The sequence below is a fragment of the Quercus suber genome, unplaced genomic scaffold (genome assembly GCF_002906115.3).
Source record: "Quercus suber isolate HL8 unplaced genomic scaffold, Cork oak 2.0 scaffold_130, whole genome shotgun sequence".
Classification (NCBI taxonomy): Eukaryota; Viridiplantae; Streptophyta; class Magnoliopsida; order Fagales; family Fagaceae; genus Quercus; species Quercus suber.
The window spans coordinates 1,312,555-1,326,516 of record NW_027069593.1 but is presented as its reverse complement, the minus strand read 5'-3'; the positions used below and the strand labels follow the sequence as shown (position 1 = coordinate 1,326,516).

The following is a 13,962-nucleotide window of genomic DNA, read 5'->3' as shown; positions in this document are numbered from 1 at the left end:
TTTGAATTTAGGAGTCTTATTTCTTTTTAAATTTTTTTTTTTTTTTTTGGAGGCCAAAGCATAATAATAATAATAACAACAAATAGTTGATGTTAGCTTTATGTTGCGCCTAACACAACCATGTAGGAAAGGGGAAAAAAATCAAAAGATAAGGATGAATGAAGAAACCAAAGGATGGCCAGACAGGGGAGATGGTAAAAATGGTTGAAGAGGTATTTAAGTAAAAGCATGCATTATTTGTTGTTGGCAAAAATGCAAAACTCACCCTTTAAGTTTCACCATTTTTCATTTCAGCCCTTTAAGTTTGCATTTTGTCATTTCAGTCCCCTAAGTTTTGAACTTTCTCAATTCAATCTTTTGTTAACTCACCATCCATACTTGCCGTTAACTCCCCAAAATTACACTATTTTAGCCATAATTTTTTTTTCTCAATTTAAAAAAGCGTTAATTAAAAAGATACCTCAAAAATTAAAATAACCCATGTTAGACACCCCCACCTCATCCGAAGAATAATTTTAATCCCTAGCCTAACCAGATAAGGAGAGACCCAGGGTGAGAAGAAGAGCAAGAGATTTCCTAGTAAATCTTGAACAATTCCGTCTTTGGAGTGTACATCTTGAATAATGAATTCACAATCGAAATCGGCTAATTGGATGAAGCTAGTGTCGGCAGGTTGACCTCCACCTTGTGGGTGAAAGATCGTTGACTCTAGTATTAAAGGGTGTCAACCATCTTCTTCGCTCTTCAAAATTTTTTAAAAAAAAAAATTGTTTAAATTTTCTTTTAAGGATGTGTTTGGGAAGCTAAGAAAAAAACAGTGATGACTTACCTTGATGTAGGAGAGGAGTGTAGCATTGGAATGAAGTTTCAACTTGTCCTCATAGTAATCCAACTTCGTCATACTCACGTCCATGGCTAAGAGTTCAAAACTGCTTTTTTGAACAAAACAAAATAGAGAGCGCAAGAGAACTATGAAATTATTTATGGGGTTTTTCTTAATTAAGAAATAAATAATAAGATAAAAATAAATATTAAATTACAACCAAAACAGTGTAATTTTGGGAGTTAATGATAAATATGGATGGTGAGTTAACAGAAGACTGAATTGAGAAAGTTCAAAACTTAGATGACTAAAATGACAAAATGCAAACTTAGAGTACTGAAATGAAAAATTGTGAAACTTAGAAGGTGAATTTTGCATTTTTGCTTTTGTTGTTTTTTATGCCGCCTGACACACATCATTAATGTGTTGTTGTTTATCTTGATTTCCCAGGCTAATTTAGTAAAATCATGCAGACTTAACAGGTGTTGTGCGGCACCTGTTAACAGGACCCTAAAAAAAACTTCAAAATCTAAGAACAACTATAGACACACACACATCTTATCTTCGTGAAAATAACTATTTAAGAGTGTCTATTTAATGTTTCTTAAGGGTACTTTTTGTTTTCAAACACATTTTATAATGAAGATCAATTCACTCCATGTGAAAAGTGATGATTGATCACAAGCAAGAGCCAATAAGTTTCTTAGAATTAGAATCCAAAGGAATACACAAAATTAAAGAATTAAAAATTTCTGCCTCAATTAAATGAATTATATATCAATTTTATGAGTAATGGTCTTTCCAAGTATGCCGCTTTTCGTAGAATATTTCACTTATAATAATAAATAAATAATTGCGAAGTCAGAAATTAAATTTTCATCTCTACCTACGATTTATAATATTGAAGACTCCAAGTCGGTCAAATATTCCTACTAGGCTACTATTCCGTCTTCGAAAAGATGAACTAAACAAATATATATAGTGATTACTATCGAAGATAATGTTGCACTTTTGTACATTGTATACAATACTCACTTTATAAGCTTCACCATTTCTTGCGGAGTACATACTATTTAATAAGAATGAAATCAAGATTAACTAAAAAGTAGAAATTAAGAATTAGATCTAGGTGGTGCGGTAAGTATAAGACAGTATCCTTAACTGTGATGGTTTTTTGGTGATAACAATAGGGAAAATAAAGATAAGAATTGGATTTAACTGAGGAAACCTTGACCTCTTGAGACTTAGCTCAAAATTAATTGTTTGATGATTTATTCATTATTGTCTTATTGCTTAAATACAGCAATTGATAACAACAAAAACGAAATACAAGGACTTCTTCCTAATATGAAGGGATACCATGGCACAACAACCCAACATGCTAGGGACCCACTCACAATTGAAAAGCAATCTAAACTAACCAACAATCATAATGTTACAATAGAGATCTTCCCAAAGACTTGGTGATAAAAATAGGGAAAATAAAGATAAGAATTGGATTTAACTAAGAAAACCTTGACCTCTCGAGACTTAGCTCAAAATTAATTGTTTGATGATTCATTCATTATTGTATTACTGCTAAAATACAACAATTAATAACAACAAAAACAAAATACAAGGACTTCTTCCTAATATGAAGGGATACTATGGCACAACAACCCAACATGCTAGGGACCCACTCACAATTGAAAAGCAATCTAAACTAACCAACAATCATAATGTTACAATAGAGATCTTCCCAAAGACAATGACAAATACCTAAAACAGAGGACACTAATAACAATTACCTAAAACAAAGGACTCCAAACCACATCAAAGTAGTTACACGTATCATGGTGGTTGTGGAACTAAAGAATCTAAGCCCTGTCAATTTAAATGTAATCATTCAAACAGCAACACTACAAAAAAAAAAAAAAAAAGATTGTTATTTGCGACGAAACATCTTTCAACTACAAAAAGCTGTCAAAAAAACTAGCTTTTTTTACGGCAAGTCTCTTTCGTCAACAATTACTCATCAAATATTAAAACATTTGTGACGCAAAATGATTTGTAAAATGACTATTATTTTTGTAAAATATGATTTGTTTTGGAGGGAAATTTTCCCGCCTTACTTTTTTCGATGGCATAAAAATGTTCATCACTAATAAAGTATTATTTACAACAACCAAATAAAAACCATCGGAACTAGTAACACCTGTGACGGCTTTTGTGCGTCGAAAATACAAAACATAATTTTGTTTATGGTGTTATTATTTGCGACAAAAATTCTTCCACCATAAATATAAAATAGGGTTATTTACAACGACCGAAGAAAAACCGTCGGAACTATTAACATTGTGACAGCTTTGTGTGTCGTAAATACAAAATATATATTTTTTATGGTGCTATAATTTGCAACAAAATTCTTCCATCGTAAATATAAAAGAGGGTATTAGTGACAACCATGAAGCCATCGAAAAAGGGAAAATATTTGGAGGGAAAATTTCCTCCTTACTTTTCACAATATTTATGACGATATTTATCCATTGCAATTAATTTTTTTTTTTTTGTAATTGAGTTTGTATTTGCGACGAACATGCTGACTGTCATAAATAACTAATTTTATTTAAAAGAAAGAATTAATTAATGATCGAATTGGATCCCTCCCAATAAATAATATTTGCGATGGGTCTAAGCCGTGACAATGGTAATTTTTTTAAAGGGCGAAACTCATGCCCTAATATTTATGTGTTTGATGATTGTTTTCCATCACTATATATTGCATTGTTATTTGCGAGAACATTTTGGTCATCAATAGTTAAAACTTTCTTAAGAAAAGAAGGTATTAGTGACGGTAAGGTAAATCTGTCACAATAAAGGTGATTTCCAACATACATATGGCCATAAAAAAATTATTATTTTCTTTGAATGGTAAATTTTCCTCAATTTTGTCTTAAAAATCTAGATTCTTTTCTTAATTTTAAAAATTGCAAAAAAAAAAAAAAACTTTCAAGGGAACTATTGGTCATTTATTTTGAAGCTTTTAGGGGCACTTTCATCACTTTAGAAGTTTATGGGTATTTTGATAATTTTCTAGCTTTAATGGCATAATTTAGCCATTTTGGATGGTCAAATTGTGTCGACGGGGTTAATCAAAGTTTCCCAGTGGGTGGGTACAACAACACATGTCCACCATACAACCAGATGGAGATCCAAAATCTGACTATTGGATTGGTAGAATGTGGTGAAACATCTGTGTTTGTAAATTACAATGACAATCAGACGACCAAATTGTGAGAACAGAGTAATCAAATCTTGTGAAACTTTGTCAGAGTCTATTAAACTTGGTCAATCTTTGGTCAAACTTCAAAGTTGGTTCCAGGACCACTGGAATTGATCAAATTAGGTACATCAAGAGGTTTTAAGTGGGTTTTGGATATTGGTTAGTGTTTTAAGGTTTTTTGGGTTTTTATGCTTTTATCAGTTTCAAGTTTAAAAATGGCAAAGTCAAAGGTCATGTGCAAATCCATTGGGGTCATTTTTGCAGGTTTTTGGTTGTATTTTGTAGGTCATTTTCTCAATTCTTAGTAATATTTATTTAGTTTATGACTTTCTTGGAAGAGTGTTGTATATTTTTATTGATTGAAGTTTCATGATAGGTGGATACAATGACATGCATCCATCTTGTGACAAAGTTAGATTAAAAATTTGACCATTAGATTGAAAGAGTGGGATAAAATATTGGTTTTAATAGATTTTGAGCTCAATCAAATGGTTGGATTAGGAGAACATGACCAATCAAAATTTTTTGGTGTCTTGGTACAACAACACATATCCATAATGCTCTAGACTCAAATCCAAAATCTGACTATTGGATTGGAACAATTTGGTGAGACATTGGTGTTGGCGAAGTATGACAACAATTAGATGGTTAGATTGTGAGAAATGAGTAGTCAAAGTTTGCAAAAATTTGGTCAATATTTGATCTAACATGGTCAACCATCAAAGTTGGGTCTATAACCACTCGGTAGAATCAAATTAGGTTGAATAAGGAGGTTTTGAGTGGGTTTTGAGTATTGGTTTGTATTTTAGGGTTTTTTCAACTATCATGCTTTTTTATGAAATTTTCTTTATCAAAGTTTAACAATGAATAGTACATACAATAATGAAAATTTTAGAATAATAATGCAAAGTTTATCAAGCACCAAAATACTTGCAATGACAATTCTCTCCACAACCCGTTGAAAACTTTAAAAAAATGCCATACTAAATATTTTAAAATACTTTTTAATTAAAAATTGAAATCAATAAATTTTAATTATGAAATAAGATAATTTTGGAAATTTGCGAGCAGATTAGTACACAACATTCTTAATATTAATTTAACAAAATTTGGTTAATGGGATGTCAAGTGGAAAATATTTTTTCCCTTCAAATGGAGTGGTTTTGCCAAATAAAATACACAAAGTTTATTTTTATTTATTTTGAATATTGAGGTTATATTTCCATAAAATAAATCCACCTAAACATTATTGAGGTTATATTTCCTTGACTTTTTTAAAAGAACACTTGCTAAAAAAAAAAAAAAATTGCAAGAAGTGAGATTTCATAGTTTTTCTATATTTTATTAATAATAATAATAATTACAAATAAAAGTGATATTTCAAAGTGACCAAAAAAATAAAGTGACATGGTTGTCATAAACAAAATACATAATTTTAATAAATAAAACCAAAAAAAGAAAAGTCACATTGCTGTAAAAACCCAGCCCCACATTATATATTGTTGTTTAAAAAAACACACACGCACAATATCATTTTAACTTTTTTTATAAAAAAAAAATGACAAAACCCTACCTCCTAGTTCCCTCCCTCTCCCTCTCACTAAAAAACAAGCACGCCCCCCTTTTTCTTTTTTCAATCCCACGCCTCCCTTTTTGCTTACTAAAAACTAACACTATAGTTCACTCACTAAGGAAATAAAGAAGAAGAAAAATTTCCCACCTCTATAACCCAAGTTAGTTTTCTTAAATCCTTATTGTAGGGTTAAGAGCCCAAAAAATTGTATATTGGGCCTTAAGCTTTGTCCGAGGAGGTTGACTAGTCCGAGAACCAATAAATAGTAATGAGAATGTCAATTTTCGAGTCCCATGAATAAGATGCAAACGGAGAGTATGGAAAAGGTAATCCGAGGAGGCTCACCTCCTTGGATAAGTAAAACACAGATCAAATACATGTCCTATCATTCAAGATGATCGTCCAGGATGTCCTATTGACGGGGACGTGTATTGTAAACACACAAGAGGGATGGAAGCTCAAAAATATCTAAGGAAAAGCCACTGCCACTGCATTAAATGTTCTACAGCTAACTTTCTGGCCGCATTTATGTAAATAAGACCCCTGAACAGTGCTGCCTTGGCTATCCCAACTCACAGAGAGTTAGAGAAGATGTCTGATGGGACAAGCACTTAAGTAGTGGCTTGGATGATCAACAAACGGAGGGCCAAATCTATTCATACCTTGGGCTAGGAATTCAAATTTGGTCCTTACACTTATATTTTGATTTATTTTGTTAATGTAGTGGATTAGTAAATGGATTTGTTGGTTGATTTATTTTATCTAAATTTTGGGTTTGGTTTGGATATATCTATTTCATAATATACAATCTCGTATTGTAGGCAAAATTCTTGACAATTTGGTACTAGATCAAAGTGTAATGTTTGTATGTATTGGTGGTCCCAACCAATCTATTGATTAGTCTTAATTATATGCAAGCACCTATTACACATATAATTTTTTCCAGTATAACCAACATTTTTTTTTCTATTTTATTGTGGTTGTTGAAATCAAGGTTTTCAGACCCGAACCATTCAAAGAACCAGAGAAGGGAGAGGTTCAAGGTTTTTTAGATCAGACCAAGGTCCAACTGAGGTCGAATCGTGATGATGTCAAAATTAATTTAATATTAATTAAAATACAAATAAATGTATTAAATGTGTAAAAATATGAAAATTTACCCTTAAAAAAAATATTAAGCAATTAAAACAACTTTCAAATGTATTTTCATTATTTTTATAAAGTGAATAGAAAATAATAAATATAAACAAGCTTTAAAAAATTTTATTCTTTATTCTTTCAAATAAAAAATGCACTTTAATTTAAAATAAAATCATTTTTAACATAAATTTACAATTTTCATATTCATATTTATTGATGTGAAAGAATAATTCTTGAACAAAAATAAAAATAGAAAATACTATAAAGATAAAATTAAATCCAAAACAATTAATCTTGTAGAATTAAAATAAATAAAATATAAGTTTCAAGAAGAACACAAGGAAGCCTAGTGATTCAGTGGTTAGCGTGTTGGACAAAGGTGCAAAACTACTAGGAGATCGCTGGTTCTATTCCTGGAGCACACGTTTTTCCTAATTAATTTCAGAACCGGGTTGGAGCTCGGGTCACGAGTAACCAGTTCAGACCGTCTGGTCCGATTCGGATTTCACAACCTTGGTTGAAATAAGTAATAAATTTGCTCATTATAGTTTTTAATTAATTGCTATTCTTGGTGCATATATAATTTTATGTGACTTGTTGTGGTGATGGATATATTGTTAAGACTTAAGAGTGATGGGGATGTACTATTAATGTGGTTATTGGTGGCGGATGTATTCTTGAACGTTCTCATTCATAGGAGAACTACAAGATTCTTGACAGTAGTAAGGATTTATGATAGATGCAATGTTTGTGTCGGTAGTAAGGATTTATTTTTAATGTTTTGTCATCTATCATGGTAAAGACTTATTTTATCTAAATTTTGGGTTTGGTTTAGATATATCTCTTTCATAATATACAATCTCGTATTGTAAGCAAAGTTCTTGACAATTTGGTACTAGATCATACTATAATGTTTGTGTGTATTGGTGGTCCCAACCAATTTGTTGATTAGTCTTAATTATATGCAAGCACCTATTATACATATAATTTTTTTCTAATATAACCAACATTATTTTTTTTTTTCTATTTTATTGAGGTTGTTGAAATAAGTGATAAATTTGCTCGTTATAGTTTTCAATTAATTGTTATTCTTGGTGCATATATAATTTTATGTGACTTGTTGTGGTGATGGATATATTGTTAAGAGTGATGGGGATATACCATTAATGTGGTTATTGGTGGCGGATGTATTCTTGAAAGGTCTCATTCATAGGAGAATTACAAGGTTCTTGATAGTAGTAAGGATTTATGATAGATGCAATGTTTGTGTCGGTAGTAAGGATTTATTTTTAATGTTTTGTCATTTATCATAGTAATTGTGGTAATGTTTTTAAATGAATATATTTTTGTTAATTCTTTATTATTTACTGTAAATATAAAAATTTGTGTAGTTATAATTTTTGTATATTTATTCACTTTAATCTAAAATATTGCAAACCAATGTTAGGGAGGAGATCGTAGTGTGAATAATTACACAAGATAACTTTGAGGAGGAAGGTGACTCTCAAGTAGAGGAAACTGGTTTGGATGATGACTGGTCTTCTAATACTTATACTTTCAAGTTTAGTGAAGGATATAACATAGATTTCATTTATTATTGAACATCATGCTATTTTGTAGACCTTTTAATATTTTCATTTTTATTGCATTATTCACTTATTAGTATTGAACAATTATGAATTTGTACTTGTTATTTGAATGGAGAATTTTTTATGAGATGTATGTTTGTAATTTATATATTATTTTATTTACTTTCATGTAATTCAAGTGTTTCTTTTTAGACATAATTGTTTTGTTGCAATTAAAGTACTATAAATGGCCTTCTTTTTTTCGATGAAGCTTTTTTGTTGCAAATAATTTATTAGAGACGTGGTAACTAATTTTTGATAATGGTCAAAGTTCGTTGAAAAAAAGTAAATGGTCACTAAGATTTTTTGTTTTTGACGAAAATCTAAGTATTTACGATGACTTTTGGCCGTTGAAAAAAATATATTAACGACGGCAATAGTCCGTCGCAAATGTATTTGGTCATTTAACTTCATCATTAAAAATTGTATTTTTGATGGCAAATCAAATATTTATGATGACTTTTAGTCATCGAAAAAATACATTAACGATGGCCATAGTTTTTCGCAAAATATATTTGGTCGTCCAACTTCCTCACATGAAGTTGTATTTTCGACAACAAATCAAGTATTTATGACAACTTTTAGTCGTCGAAAAATACATTAACAGCGGCCTTAGTTCATCACAAAATGTATTTGGTCATCCAACTTCCTCGTATGAAAAAGAATTTTCAACAAGAAAAATGAACTGCTTATGACAGCTTTTTACGGTCGAAAATGAGTGTTAGCGACGGCCTTGTCGGTAATATAGTATTACTGACAACGCTTTTGCAGACGGACATCGACAGCCTTTTGCCGTCGGCACTACTAATCGGCAACGGCTTTTTGTATTGTTGTGACAAACTCTGGCCATCGCAATATTTTTTGTAGTGTATAAAGCCTAGCTTTGAAGAAGCCAGATCAAACTCTAACATATTATCCTTCAACTAAATGTCCCCCAATAACAATGGAAGTTCTTGGCTTTGATCCACCATACACAACTCCTAAGCATAGCACATTTTCCTTGGCTTTCACCATCGAATTTGCACCATAAATTCCCCAATACATACTCTTGCTTTGCAGGACCAAATCAATAGTTGGCACAGCAGGTCCATTCATGGTGCTAGCAATGGTCTTTGAGTTAAAACATGCTTCAAATGGTGCCACGGATGCCACTATAGTAATCTTCCTTGGTGCAGCCTTCTTGACAAAATCTTTTAGGACAGCCTTTTCGATAGAAGTATGCAGAATAGTGTAAGGATTTATGTTACTAATTTTAGTCCCACCAACTCCTTTTTTGTCGATGGATAGCAAGGAGGTCTTAAATTTGACAATTTGTCCATTTGATGGACTTTACACCAATGAAATATTCATCAGATGGGTCACCTTCTGAATAAACAGGTGCGGTGCTTACGGGATTGATGATTAGTAGGGTGGTGATAAGCAACTCTGACACATTTTTGGTATAAGGAAGCATATAATAAGGTCCACCACCAATAAAAATGTCCCCTAATCCTGATTGGGATGAAGAGGGTACACAAAGAGCAAACTTACGCTTAAGTTCAAATGCATTTGCAAGTTGCATTGGTAATGCAATTTGAGTCCTTCCGAGGCCTAGAATACCTTTGGTAACTTTAGCAAGGCCATTTAAGCTGCCTGAATCTGCACAAACAAAAGGAAATCTAGGCACATTTATATGTAATAAGACACTTCTCCCATCAGTTTCATAGACTTAAATTTTATCCTCACCTAATCCCCCGGTTCGAAGTGAATTATTGAATGGATTATATGAGAACAAAGGGCAAGTGTTGTTGGTGCATCCTGGCCTAGGTGTCCCATTGCAGCCGAGGCATCCTATGCCCTTAGCTATTTTACATTTGGATGAGCCACAAGGAACTGGTTTGCAAAGGACTGCATGTGCTTAGAAACATAATTTTGGGTAAAAGATGGCGTGAGTCAGTAAAATAATAGTAAACTCATTCATTAATATATTAGTATTTAGATAGGAGTACATGTACCCATTGTTTTGGTGGGTAAGAATAATTTAGAAGAAGAAGAAGAAGAAGAAGAAGAAGAAGAAGAAGAAGAAGAAGAAGAAATTGCTCATAAGAGAAGTAGGTAGGCTAGGAGGAGTCCAACGGATGAAGTTGGTTGGACAGTGCAGAAAGAGCAACATCCACAGCATCTTTGAACCCCAGGTGGTGGTCAGTGACAGTGGCATTGGGATGCGCATAGGTGAGGGTGGGTATCAAATCAATAACCCTTTGACGCATTTTCTTCACAGTGTTTTTGTGAATCTTCAAAAGCTCCTCTTCAATGCTCTCTGCAGTATGACCATCTTCTATATACACCGAGTACGTCTTCCAATCACTGGGTAAGTACCACGCATACTGTGTATAAGCAGTATGAGGCGAAAAGAACACCGGTATACAACCCATTAGGAAAGCATCGAATGTTGAACGGCGTGTGAACGAGTCACCTGGTGCTTGTAAACAAAATTCAGACTTTCTCATCACATTCAACACCTCCATCGGTTTGTGGCACTTGTAATTGCTTACAGCCCCACAATTCAACAACTCGCAACGACTTGATTGGTGGCACTGTGAGAGAATTTTGTCTCTAATGGCCGCCTTGTCCGAACCATTACGTGGGGCCCCTATGAAGGACCACAAGTGGGGCCTCTTGGCTTCCCTCATCTTCTTCTGCCACCTCACCACTTCGTTAAACTTGATTGGATGGAAATATGAAGGGTATGGAATTCCGTGTTGCTTCGAACCACCTGTCCAAGGTTGTCTTTCTACGGTCAGCACCGACATGTTTTTGATAGCTGGCAGGTTTAGGAGTCTGTTTGCTCCGTAGTCCACCTCGTTGTCGTTGTCGGTGTCGGTCCTCAAGAAATCCCATGCCGTTCTTCCTAACACCATGAAGTGGTCCCTCCCGTTCTGATTTCGCCACGTCTCTTGACTTTCTATGTATTCAGCTAATCGAACGGCTAAGGCGTCCCTTGCCTTTAGATCAGACTCGCGGGCTGTACTGGATGCGTAGAGGCCACCGTAGAAGGGAACGTAGAACAAGTTGGCACGCTTGGGATCCCACGTGCGACATGGATGGTTCTCCACACGTGCGTGGAAAATCATCTCGGCTATGAATTGGTAGGTAGCGAACCATGATGAGGTTGAGGTTGAGGTTGAGGTTGAAGAATTATTATTATTATTATTAGCAGAAGAAGAAGAAGCAGAAGAATATTCTTGTGGAAGTGGCCAAAGAGGTTGGCCCAGGCCACAATTGGCTACGTAGGGGCACATGTCGGTGTAGATGTTGAGGTTATGGCAATCTTTGAGAAGACCCAAGTTGAACTCGGCTGGCAATGAGTATACGTACACCGACACGTTTTCAAGATTGCAGGTGGGAATAATATTGGGGGCAGATTTTGTGTTATTGACTAATGTGTAGTGAGGAGGAAGGGTAGTGTGGGGTTTGGTGATTGTGGGTGGGAACCAGAAGAAAAATACAAGGAACCATGCTAAGAGAAAGACAAAAAGGAAAAAATTGAACCTCAATTTGTTTTGAGTATTCATGGTGGATGTGAAGAACTGGGTTTCTTTGTTTTTGGACAATTTCTCTGTTTCCTCCTCCGTCCATGAAGCAGTACCTGCAGGTGCCTGCTGCTTTCTGAAAAACATGGAGAGAGAGAGATTAATTGGAGTGGTGTGGAAGAGACTTTTTTTTTTTTGGTTGCTTTTGTAGACAATCACAGTGTCGTTAATGTTTTAGTTGGGGTTTTTCTTTTTCTTTTTTGTTGATTGAGTTGTCGTTCTGACTTTAGAGGGGACTTTAAGAAGCTCTAGAATCTAGAGAGAGAGGGAGAGGGAGAGAGCAATGTTGTCTGGTGAGAAATTCATGAATAAAGAAAAGTCAAGGTTGAGACAGCTTCAATAATACAAAAGGCTCCGTTTTTAGAGAAAATACGCCTATTACGGAGAATGTTTCTCTCCTCTCACACGTTAGGAAAACCCAACTGCCGTGGAGCCCACGAAAAATTACCTGATGCTCTTAAATTACAGAAAAATTATGTCTCATTCTCTCATATTTATAATGAATCTCACTGAAACTAATAAACGAACTTCACTATCGATATAAGAGAAGAAAATACAATTTTTTATACTCTAAGAATACATAAGAATTACTCGGATCCTACTAATTTATGAGAGAGAAGAATCACACAACCAGGGTATACTTCCTCCGGATTCTAAGCACATGCAGTCCATTACGTGTCACTATCTTATGATAAAAAATAACGCTTGGGATGCCTTGGCCGCAATAAACACCTAGGCTAGTGAAGTATATTATTGGAGTGTGACGTGCAACGGGACACCAACTTCTAATGAAGTATAATATTAATTGGAGTTTGACATCGTCTTTTCTGATGGGAAGATGAAATGCGAGTGGTTTAGAATTTGCTCCATTTGAGGCAGAGAAGAAGACAATAGCCAGGGAGGAGATACAAGTATGAGTGGGGGGTCCATGGCCCCTCCCCCCAAATTTTAAAAATATTTTAATACTATATATAAATATTTAACATTTTAATTATTAACCTACAAAAAGGAGACTAGGTCCCNAACCTACAAAAAGGAGACTAGGTCCCAAATATTTGAGATACTCAATGATGCTTTAAAAAAAAAATCAATTGATCTAGTAGTTATAGAAAATGTTTTTTTTTTCTCACATTCATTTTTTATTGTAAAATATGTTCTTATATCTGTTATAGTTTTGGATCATTCACGCCTTTAAATACTTCATTAGTTCAATTGAAATTTTTTTACTCACTTTGATAGACAATTTGATAACTTATTAAAAATAAAAACTTTAAAGATTTAGGATACTAAATTATATGTGTATAGATGTATGTGTTTGTGCATATTTATGAAAATTTGTATAAGAGCATTCACATTAAAGCATCTAAAAATTTTAGTTTTTAGCAACTCAAAACACTATATTTATTTTAACAATTCACTTTATAATACACCTACAGCAAAGGTTTTATATTAACATTCAACACATTAAAATAATATAAACACCATAATAAAATAATATATCCTATACAATAACCAACAATCACAACAATCATAGATAGCAGCCCGCTGTAGCTCAAAGGTTTTTTTTTTTTTTAAGTTTAGCTGTAGCAGCCCACTGTAGCTCAAAGTTGATTTTTTTTTAGCTGCTTTGCTATAGCCACAATTTTAGAGGATTGGTTGCTAAATTGACTTTTTTGTGAATTTAGGAACCTCACTGAGATGCTCTAAGCTAATAAATTATCAAAGCTACAATGGAATGGAAAGAATGCAATACACAACCCTTTTCTACTAGTGTTGTGTGATAGCTACCACACGCAGCCGGCGATATTGATTACAAACTTGCACGTGCAATTATTTAGTACTTTCAAGCGTATAAATATACATTCTTTTATGTGATGCATGTGCACCGTCACCTTCACCGACAAAATAGAATGGCATCCTGTGCCCTTTAAATCTTTCCTTTATACGACTCTCATATTGAAAGG

General features: G+C 33.6%; 1 protein-coding gene and 1 pseudogene across 1 annotated transcript; both read right to left on the bottom strand.

Moving 5' to 3' along the window:
* Positions 1-8,922: 8,922 nt before the first annotated feature.
* Positions 8,923-10,424, bottom strand: LOC112023195 (probable aspartic proteinase GIP2; annotated as a pseudogene).
* LOC112023192 (probable xyloglucan galactosyltransferase GT17) lies at positions 10,368-12,321 on the bottom strand. Its single transcript, XM_065776229.1, has one exon. The coding sequence runs from the start codon at positions 12,083-12,085 to the stop codon at positions 10,526-10,528; it is 1,560 nt and encodes a 519-aa protein (XP_065632301.1). The 5' UTR covers positions 12,086-12,321; the 3' UTR covers positions 10,368-10,525.
* Positions 12,322-13,962: the final 1,641 nt, after the last annotated feature.

Coding starts and splice junctions, on each gene's coding strand:
- LOC112023192 (XM_065776229.1), bottom strand. CDS start 12,085: ATGTTTTTCAGAAAGCAGCAGGCACCTGCAGGTACTGCTTCATGGACG.